Source organism: Sabethes cyaneus, chromosome 2, assembly GCF_943734655.1.
Source record: "Sabethes cyaneus chromosome 2, idSabCyanKW18_F2, whole genome shotgun sequence".
Taxonomy (NCBI): domain Eukaryota; kingdom Metazoa; phylum Arthropoda; class Insecta; order Diptera; family Culicidae; genus Sabethes; species Sabethes cyaneus.
Window position 1 is genome coordinate 193,217,276 of NC_071354.1, and position 10,367 is coordinate 193,227,642.

The following is a 10,367-nucleotide window of genomic DNA, read 5'->3' on the forward strand; positions in this document are numbered from 1 at the left end:
AAATTGTTAAGTTTCAGGACATCAACTTGGTCTAGGTTTAATCGAAACGAATACATCTTTACGTAATGGACGGGCAAGCCTTGTCACTTTTTTCCAATGTCAAAGTAGTTGAATTCATAAGTATATAAACCGACCGTCGCGAGCCTGCAAAACAAAATTATGCTTACATCCCGTTACATCCCGTTGACAGTGATTGAATTTTGCGCGTATTTAAATTATAGTGATATTAAAAATTTCTGTTATATTTGCTATATCGATCAATTCTTAGATTCTGATATAATTTCTGAAAGATTATTTGCATCATGAAAAAATCGATTGAAAAATTGTTGAGTTTTAAGCGTGCAAAACATAACCACTTTTCGCTACATATTGATTTTTCGTACTTTTAAAATACATCCCAATATAGAAAATAAAAACGTAGTTCTGCGTTAAAAATTGAAGCAGTTTGATACGTTGCTATGCCACGATACTTCTGAGTCCACAACCGATTGGATATTCGGATAGAATGAGAAATTAAACTGAACCGTTTGGCGGTTGATTAAAAAGACTAAATTGAGAACGTTCGAGAAGCAAATAATCTACTTGAGGAAAATCCACGACGAAGTAGCTAAAGAATTGTAAATATTCCAATCCAATCCAATGCATATTGAAAAATGAGCTTAAAATCATACCGTACAAGTTCCACAGGCGCATGATCTTAAACCGAAGCGAAGTAAACAGTCTTCGAAAATCGTGGTTTCTGACGAAAATTTTCCCAATTGTATAATTTGTAAACTCGCAAAACGGTATGGTTTACTTAAACGAAAGTTTATATGTTTATATGTAAAATGTTACACGGTCATAAGACGAATTTGGATTTTTTTTCCTGTATGGACTCATCACTGTGACCAGTAGCGTTGATCTGAAGTGATATCGCCCGAATTTGGATAATCGTAATATATTTTTCGAACCTATATGTCGTGATAGCTACCCAAAATTTTACAATTCGTAAATTATTGGAGAAGCACTTGAACGTAAACTAAAATAATTAGCGTAATCGAGGAGAACTTCATATATCTATATGTCTATGGTAGGTGCAAACAAGTTGCCTAGTTAAACTTGCATTTCGAAAAATCCATTTCCGGATGCTGCTCCATAAACCTAAAAAACAGTTTCGTTTAACCAGATAGCACATCATCGACAAAAAAAAGCTTACTTTTTCAACATATCCTGCTTTTTCTGCTCGTCGCTAGTCGGCAGTCCCCGTTCCTTTTGTCGCTGATCGAACATCATTTTTTCTACCATTCCCCGTGTAGAATCATCCAAATCGGACAACTTAGACGATTCGGGATTTATCTTACGAGTATTTATGGGAGCATCCGATAAGACAAGTTTTTCCCACCAACCCATCTGGTTAACTTTATCCAACGTTACAACGACGGTATTTTTATCCAAATGCCACAATGATTCCTCAACTTTTATCTCAGCAAATAGCTCTCCATCTATAACGGGTGGATGTCCCTTCAGACCAACTTTCAACGATTTTCGTTGCATGTTTACTACGACATCCTTGGCCTTCATTGTGAATTTCACGTCAAATGGTACCTTAAGTTCAATTTCCTGTAATGTTTGAGTCCACTTATAATGTTCCAAATCACAGCCATTGCCTGGATTAGGTTTGATTTTGCCCTTATCTTCGGGCTCTTCGTCATCATCCTTCGCCTCGGACTTTTCTGACTCTGACACGGTTTCGTCCTTCAACCTGCAAAATCCATTAAAATTACCATAGTAACGATACTGTAACAAAGAGCACACCATCTACCTACCCTTCGGGCTTAGCTTCTTTTTCCTGCTTCATATCATTCATCATTTTTTCCGCTTCGGCATCCGTAAGTTCCGTGATGGCCGCCGTTGGGTTCTCTTCCTGTTGTTTCAGTTTCTCCTCCTCCTCTTTCTTCTTCCGGGCTTCTGCTCTTCTGCGTTCAGATGCCTCACGTTCCTCACGCTTCTTGCGTGCAACTTCCTTTGCTAGGTCTGCTTCCTTACGGAATATTTTCAGCACAAGCTTCTCCCATTCACCTTCCTCACCACCAACGAAAAAATCCGTTTTTCTATTCAGAAAACCGGCTACCGTAGCTAGCAGCTGAGTCACCGGAAACAGAGAATGATAAGTTGAATTTTTGAAAATATTCGATGTAAGGTTAGTTCACGACATAGCCGATCGATAAAAACTTACATCTGGGACACCACCGGGGTGTTGTTCTGCCAGTGAAAACAGCACAGGATCAAATTTTCCTTCCTCGACAGGCATTTGTAAAACTTACTATTTATATGGCAAAGAAAATTCCTGATAAAATAGTGTAGTTTACTGGGCACCAAACAACTCAATGCCGTTTTGTTATAAAACCTCGTTCTTCACACGACACTATTCAAGTTGCTGTCATGACAGCACGCACAGGCACAATCATATACATCAACATAAAAATTCGCGATGCTTCCAGAAACAACAAAACAACCACTGACAGATATCGAATCAGACACTAAAAATCGAACGGACAGAGAGCTACACCTTACACCGAGAGAAAAAGCAAAGCCGTGGATATCCAGTTTTTTACGAGCCATAATATATGACATTTTAGCAATACATCGCACGTTTTCTTTCCGTAAGTTACTTTGGTTTCACCGTGAACATTGCGGAAACCGCGGAAACAAAACGTGCGATGTATTAAGAAAATGTCAAATATTATGGCTCGTAAAAAGGTGGATAAACATCATTCGCAGAACTTGACCCTTCTTTATGACAGACTTCGCAGCCGGTTATTAGAGTACAGGAGAATTGCGGGGCTAGTGTAAAGATGCTATTGACTCAATAGCGGCACCGCCTAATTGAGATTCGAACCTACGACGACTGGCTTATTAGACCAGCATCGTACCCCGGGGCTAACTGGGCGGGCCCACCGAAAGAAAATGGTTACTAAATTTAATTAAAATCACCCAAATCACCAAAAACTTATACATATTTGTTAGCAGTTTAGAAATATTTACTTCAAAATTTTATATATCGAAATATAATGTTTGTTAAGCAAATGTTGTCAAACGCAGGTCAAACGAATATCCTGTTTACGAATCGGGCTATGTTAGATTAATAAATAAATTCGAAATCAGACAATTTGTCTCAGTGTAAAGCAAATTACGCTAGGCTTTTGTAGGTGACGCTCAATGAGGATTTTTAGCTGATGCCAGCACTGATTCTATGTTTGTTTTATGCTGTGTTATGTTTTTACATAAAGTGTTCGTGTTGATTTCTTGATTATACGATTACGTTACAAATTCAAGTATTATATAAAAATAAACTAATTTCACTTGAAATTAGATCAAGTAAACATACATTTGAAAATGTCAGATCAAGAGCAAGCTCAGGTAAAAGTGGAATTCAAACCAAAAGCGCGGAAAAATCTCCGACAACGTAAAACATCAGAGGAATCAGATGACGAAGCGGACATAAATGAAGCAATTCTGTAAGTTAAAATAAAATTTATAAAATGCATTAGTAATTACTATATTGTAATGGATACTTTTAGATCTAAATTGGAAGAAACTAAAGAGAAGCAAAAATTACGTAGTAAACCAAATGGAGTCAATATCCTTACCCTAGCTGCGGGAAAGAAAATAACCATAGAGGAAGAAGTGACTAACGTAAGCTTATTGCCGTTATTTCTTGAAGTCTCAATACATCTATCTTTGTTGATTTTATAGAAAGACCCATTTAATGTTAAATCTGGAGGAATGGTTAATATGCAAGCACTAAAAGCTGGCAAAATTAAGACGGTGGAAGATCCATACGATACAGGTATAGGAACCCAGTTTTCTGCCGAAACCAACAAGCGAGATGAAGATGAAGAAATGATGAAGTAAGAGTGATCATTTTTATGTCCATGTTGTGTTGACATTTCATTATATCACCCTCAGATACATCGAAGATCAGTTGAGCAAAAAGAAAGGACTTGCAAAGGAGTCGAATGGAGAAATAGAACCTGATTCATCTGGTAAATACCTAAGTCCGGAAGAAGCAGCACTCCTATCGTTGCCGGCCCATCTCAGTCAAACATCTTCCCAACGGTCGGAGGAAATGCTTTCCAATCAAATGCTCAGCGGTATTCCGGAGGTTGATCTCGGCATTGAAGCGAAGATCAAAAATATCGAAGCAACCGAAGATGCCAAGCTGAGGTATCTGCAGGAGCAGCAACGCAAGAAGGACCTACCGTCGCATTTTGTTCCGTCCAACATGGCCGTCAACTTTATGCAGCACAATCGATTCAAGATAGACCAACCGGTACAGCAAAAGCGACGATACCCGGAGGAACGGGGACACCACTCGAATGACGAGAAAGCTCCCAAGAAGGCGACCGACGATTATCATTTTGATAAGTTTAAAAAGCAGTACCGAAGACATTGACCGTGCATTTCATTATATTAATTAATTGTAAAGCAACAGCAAAATACATCCTAATATTTAATTTTACAAAATAGAGTGAAGAATGATTTTTCAAAGCTTGTTACCATTACCGCTTTTAACAACACAGGTCTTTAAAAAAACGTTTTTTTTTCAGATGCATTAGATATTTTACATGAATTCTATATGTTTTTCGAGATGATGAATCCAAAACTGATTTATATTTTTCTCCATTAGGTATTTACAGGTTTTTTGCAAAATAAGCTTGAAAAAGTCACAATTTCAATGGAAAAATCAGTACCACCGATTCCTAGTAAAAACCTAAACAAGTTTTTTCTATAAATTTTTACTTAAATATTTTTTCTAAATACCTGATGTTCATAATTTTTTTCTCTTCAAAACAGGATTGCTTTTCCGACAAAAAGTTAATGACTATTCATTTCTTTTTAAAAGTCACGTATGAAACATTTGTAAAGCTGAATGTAATCTACAATCTTCCTGAAATGAGTATTGCAGATTTTTTTATTTATGCACTTTTTTGGCTGCATTTTTAGGCAATTCAAATTACATGTACTCTATCTTCAAAACTGAAAGCTTTTCCCCGAATTTTTGTTATGAAACTAAATATGCTTTAGTTGAACATTGTTTTAAAAAATATGTGTTACCATTGAGGTGCACTAATCAAAAGAGCAAAATCGAAGCGATTAGAGCAGACCAAGCTGGGACTGGGACACACCTTGTAGAGAGGAGTAAGCGAGATCTAAAGAAAAGCACTCGACTGTAACCCGCAAATACAACGAAGAAGAGACAGCCAGCGACATCCGGGCTGTTGACAAGAGCTTGTTCTGGTAACAGGAGAAAGCCATGGCGGATAACCGTCGGCAATGATGATCTCTGATTTCATCCCTTTGTTCATCCAGACCGGCGGTCATAGACCAATAAGCAAGTAAAAACAGTATGAAAATATTTAAAAAAAAGTATGGTGGGCTGTGCCTACGGGAACGAACGAGTAACTGGCTGGAAACTGGTGCAGTTGATCAATTTAGCTTACTTAATGAGTTTGAGTATAATTATGAGTATAATTGTCTTACAACTAACATGTGGACAGCTAGTTACAATATCTATTAGCTAACATCATCTGCATCTGACAAGTTCATTTCGACACTACTTTGCAGCGATCTGCATACTTAAAACAAATCCAACGGTATTGTGTAAAGAATTGCAAACAACTAACTAACACTAAGCAGCAAATTATACGCTCAAAAACTATTCTCGGATAACTGATTTTTGTCATTTTAAGAATTGCTGCGGATTGCTCACATGCACAAATATCCCTTCAGCTCTATTTCCGTGCAAGACACCAGTTTCGAACAAATTCTGGCACAAGTTTCGAATGGAGGCAATCTGGTAAACGGGAAGGATAACCGCTTACATTCTTGCAACTTTTCTATGACATTTCATATTTAGGATATCAAATTGTATTCAATGCTAAAAGTTAAAATCGGTTGAAGAAAAGGGCTGGTTGTACACTTTAATAAAACGGTTTACTTCCAGAACATCAAATGGGACTAGGTTAACTGTTCAAACGACAAAATCGGTTGAAGAAGAGAGGTGGTTTTGTAGTTTGGCGTACTTCCCAAGCACAGATATCAAATTGGTATATGTTTAAACGTCGTAAAGAATCTTCAACTTGTTGGGACGGGGAGGTTTTGACAAATTTTTGCAAAAAAACCCGTTGAAACTTTCATGACTTCTTCTCCAACAAATCAGGATGCAAGGCTTTCTAGTTGGACAATGCTTCATTATTTTCAATTTTTAAATAGTGTACACTTACGAATTAAGAGTTTTTCATTTGTGCCAACGAGTAGAAGATTTTCCGATCGATTGATACAAAAATATTAAAAATTGATCGGCAAACCGCGAATTTGTTTATTCAATCCGAGTTGGAACTGGATGAATTTTTCGTGTTCATTTGCGCCTATCTAACAGATAAAATTCATCCAGTTCCAACCCGGATTCGATAAACAAATTCGCTATAAGCAATTAACGTTTAAAACCTGACCACTTTTCGAGAAAGATTTTTTGGAATGACATCATTTCTAGCCAAACCTTGCCGTAAGACCTAGTCCTACGTCAAAAAGAACGTCAAACCGAACGTACACGCTTAGCCAGGGCTACTCAGTGACTGAGTTGAAACTACTCATTTTTTAATCGTTGTATGGGGCTGTCAAAAAATGAGTAGAATTGCATATTGTCACTGTGCAAAAACTACTCAAAATTGAGTGTTGCCGCAATCAGATTTTTTCGCGAAAATTTGTTGTTGATTTAACGCTTGTTCGCTCTCGTTTGTTTTTCTTTAAGTTTTTTAAAATAGTTACTGGTTTATTTTTGTGAACAAAAGTGAACGCAAGATGCACGAGTCATCAAACTTTTTAAATACTGCTGGTGGATGTTCGGTGCAAATCGCGAGTTGGAGCGGTTAGAGCTGACTGTTTAATTACTGTTGGAGATGACCTTGACCTGCTTTGGACTGCAGCAAATTCATAGATGTGCTGCTGCTGATGAAACGGACAAGAGAACATATTGTAAGTGCCGGTGAGATTGTTTTGAACTTAATTATTTCACATAACTACGATGTTCTGCGTGCTAAACGCAGAATCGTAAATTGTATAGTTTTAAATTTGACTTTTTATGTTTTACTAATTTAATTTTGCAGAGGTGTGCACCGCTAATCAGCTAACCGCGAATTAGCTAACGAATAGTGTGTTCACTAGGTTTTAAATGGGTTAACGCTTCCAATTAGCTTCCACTAAATAAACTTTAGTTAAATAAGTATAGGATTTTTTTGGAAATAATGCAACTATCTATTTATATCAATTATATTTACTCGCATCGCGACCGCCAATGGTCAGTTTTATCATTTTTTCCATCTCATGCTTATTTTTGTTATTATTTTGAAAATATTTAATTTATCGGAGGCTTCCAGAACTTTCTTCTTTCTTTACCAGCCGAGAGCCGCGGTGGCTCTTGCCGCATCAAGAATTCCTCTCCATTGTACTTAATCCTGCGCTACTCGTAGCCAATAAATTGTGCGTCTCGACACACGCAAGTCGGCTTCAGCCTGGCCAATTCACATTTCCGTTACTCATTTGACTTTCGGCAATGAATTTACCCAAGCGATATAAATGTAACAAGTTGCCTAACGGGAAGCTGACAAGATCGTTTCATAATCGAGAAGGCCGAACAGAAGAAGAAAGCCGCTGTCGTATCGGCGGAGGGGAATGCTGAAGCAGCGAATTTTTTTGGCTAAATTGGCGATGACGGTTTTGTAGAAATGCGAAGAATTGAGGCTGCAGAGGATATCGCGAGGTGTTGGCTATATGCCAGTCGGCCAAACGACACTGCTTAATTTGCCCCAGAACAGTGACGTCAGAGAGGAACCAGATGGAAAGGAATTCAGTTTTTGATTGATTTAAATGTTTTAAGATCTGTTTTGTCAAATTATCTCTTGTTTATTTAAGCGGTTTTCTTATTATCGTATCTATTTTATAATGATTACTAAAAACAGTTTTACTTATTTGGGTGTCTGGCAAACGATATTCGCTTACAAAGCCAATTAAACCCTGAAGGCTGCGCTTTGTTTTTGAGTGGCTTCTACGATAAAAATAAAATATGCATTTGTTGGTAATCTATACCTATAAAGAAGGATTTCTGTCTGTCTGTCTGTCTGTCTGTCCGTATGTTCCTTATAGAATCGAAAACTACTGAGCCAATCGGCATGAAAATATGCATGTAGAGGTTTTTTGGGGCCAGGAAAGGTTTTAGTGATAGTTAGAAACCCCTCCCCCCCCTAAGAGGGGGGGCTCCCATACAAATGAAACACAAATTTCTGCATAACTCGACAACTAATCAAGCAAATAGAACAAAATTTGGCATGTGGGTGTTTTCGGTGACTAGAATTTATTCTATGGTAAATTGAGACCCCTCCCCTCTTTATAAGGGGAATTATAACTCCTCTCCTCTTTAAAAGGGGGGGCTTCCATACAAATTTCCTCATAACTCGAGAACTAATCAAGCAAATGGAACCAAATTTGGCATGTGAAGGTTTTCGAGGGCAAGAATATTTTCTATAGTAAATTAGGATCTCTCCCCACTTTAAGAGGGAGGGCTCCTGTACCAAAGGAACACAATTTTCCTCATAACTCGAGAAGTAATTAAGCAAATGGAACCAAATTTGGCATGTGGGTGTTTTTGGAGACAAAAATTTGTTCTATGATGAATTGGGACCCCTCCCCGTTTTAGGAGGGGGGGATCCTATACACATGAAATACAAATTTCCTCATAACTGAAGAACTAATCAAGCAAATGGAACAAAATTTGGCATGTGAAAGTTTTCGAGGGCAAGAATATTTTCTATGGTAAATAAGGACCCCTCCCCACTTTAAGAGGGGGGGGGGGCTCCTATACAAACGAAATACAAATTTCCTCATAACTCGAGAACTAATCAAGCAAATGGAACCAAATTTGACACATGGGTGTTTTTGGAGACAAAATTTTTTTCTCTGATGAACTGGGACCCCTCCTCACTTTAGGAGGGGGGGCTCCTATACAAATGAAATTCAAATTTCCTCATAATTCGAGAACTAATCAAGCAAATGGAACCAAATTTGACATGTAAGTGGTTTTGGACGCAAGATTTTTTTCTATGGTGAATTGAGGCCCCTCTCTTCTTTAGAAAGCGAGTTATGGCCCATCTCCCCTTTAAGAGGGTGGGCTTCCATACAAATGAAATGCAAATTTCCTCTTATCTCGAGAACTAATCAATCAAATGGAACCAAATTTGGGAGTTTTAGATGTGGGAGTTTTTGCATGTGGGAGTTTTAGATGGCAGAAATTTTTTCTATGGTGAAATACGACCCCTTCCCCTTTTAAGAGGGGAGCTCCCATACAAATGAAATTCAAATTTCCTTATAACTTGAGAACTAATCAAGCAAATGGAACCAAATTTGGCAAGTGGGAGATTTTGGAGTCTTGAATTCATTTTACGATAGTTAGAGACCTCTTACCCCTGTGGTAGGGGGATATGGACTCTCATACAAATAAAACAGAAATTTTGCGAAACTCAAAAACTAATCGAACTCGAGAAATTCGAGACTCTATAGTCGATATCTATAGTAACACTAGATCATTCAGGACGAGACAGTCGCGAGTGTTGCCGGTGACCCGCCGGCGGAAGCCCCGCCCACTGGGGGGCTTGCAAAACTCGAGATTGTGACAAAGATCATCCGGGATTCATGATTTATGTACAACACAGGTTAATTTGTGGCAATACGAAGTTTGTCGGGTCAGCTAGTCTATACCTATAAAAATGGGTTTCTGTCTGCCCGTATGTTCCTTATAGAATCGGAAACTACTGAACCGATCGGAGTGAAAATTTGCATGTAAAGGTTTTTGGTGCCAGGGAAGGTTCTTATGATAGTTAGAGATCTCTTACCCCACTAAGAGGGGGGGGGCTCCCATACAAATCTATACCTATAAAAATAGATTTCTGTCTGTCTGGCCGTATGTTCCTTATAGAATCGAAAACTACTGAATCGATCGACGTGAAAATTTGCACATAGGGGTTTTTGGGGCCGGGGAAGATTCTTATGATGGTTAGAGATCCCTCCCCCCATTAAGAGGGGTATCTGCTCCCAGACAAATGAAACACAAATTTCTGCATAACTCGAGAACTAATCAAGCAAATGGAACAAAATTTGACATGTGGGTGTTTTTGGAGACAAGAATATTTTCTATGGTGAATTGAGACCCCTCTCCTCTTTAGAAGGGGAATTATGACCTCTCTCCCCTTTAAGAGGGGGGGGCTTCCATACAAATGAAATACAAATTTGCTCATAACTCGAGAGCTAATCAAGCAAATGGAACCAAATTTGGC

At 38.2% G+C, this 10,367-nt stretch overlaps 2 protein-coding genes across 3 annotated transcripts; one reads left to right on the top strand and one right to left on the bottom strand.

Moving 5' to 3' along the window:
* Positions 1–576: 576 nt before the first annotated feature.
* LOC128734003 (nuclear migration protein nudC) lies at positions 577–6,550 on the bottom strand. Of its 2 annotated transcripts, none has more exons than XM_053827953.1 (5): positions 6,495–6,550; positions 2,216–2,302; positions 1,806–2,122; positions 1,196–1,741; positions 577–1,140 (listed from the first exon to the last, which is right to left on the bottom strand). In XM_053827953.1, the coding sequence occupies exons 2-5, from the start codon at positions 2,288–2,290 to the stop codon at positions 1,089–1,091; spliced, it is 990 nt and encodes a 329-aa protein (XP_053683928.1). In that variant the 5' UTR covers positions 2,291–2,302; positions 6,495–6,550; the 3' UTR covers positions 577–1,088. The 2 variants fall into 2 exon arrangements, with proteins under 2 accessions (XP_053683928.1, XP_053683927.1); XM_053827952.1 differs by lacking the exon at positions 6,495–6,550 and adding an exon at positions 2,387–2,430 and having other exon boundaries at positions 2,216–2,326.
* LOC128734004 (splicing factor C9orf78) lies at positions 3,311–4,467 on the top strand. The gene is made up of 4 exons (XM_053827954.1): positions 3,311–3,497; positions 3,561–3,675; positions 3,736–3,890; positions 3,949–4,467. The coding sequence occupies exons 1-4, from the start codon at positions 3,376–3,378 to the stop codon at positions 4,433–4,435; spliced, it is 879 nt and encodes a 292-aa protein (XP_053683929.1). The 5' UTR covers positions 3,311–3,375; the 3' UTR covers positions 4,436–4,467.
* Positions 6,551–10,367: the final 3,817 nt, after the last annotated feature.

What these genes read in the sequence shown, in the direction of transcription:
- LOC128734003 (XM_053827953.1), bottom strand. Translation starts at nt 2,290, where the DNA reads ATGCCTGTCGAGGAAGGAAAATTTGATCCTGTGCTGTTTTCACTGGCA. An exon ending in ACCCCGGTGGTGTCCCAGAT is followed by an intron (nt 2,123 to 2,215) that starts GTAAGTTTTTAT and finishes CCGGTGACTCAG; the next exon opens with CTGCTAGCTACGGTAGCCGG. An exon ending in AAGCAGGATATGTTGAAAAA is followed by an intron (nt 1,141 to 1,195) that starts GTAAGCTTTTTT and finishes ACTGTTTTTTAG; the next exon opens with GTTTATGGAGCAGCATCCGG.
- LOC128734004 (XM_053827954.1), top strand. Translation starts at nt 3,376, where the DNA reads ATGTCAGATCAAGAGCAAGCTCAGGTAAAAGTGGAATTCAAACCAAAA. An exon ending in GACATAAATGAAGCAATTCT is followed by an intron (nt 3,498 to 3,560) that starts GTAAGTTAAAAT and finishes GGATACTTTTAG; the next exon opens with ATCTAAATTGGAAGAAACTA. An exon ending in GAAGATGAAGAAATGATGAA is followed by an intron (nt 3,891 to 3,948) that starts GTAAGAGTGATC and finishes TATCACCCTCAG; the next exon opens with ATACATCGAAGATCAGTTGA.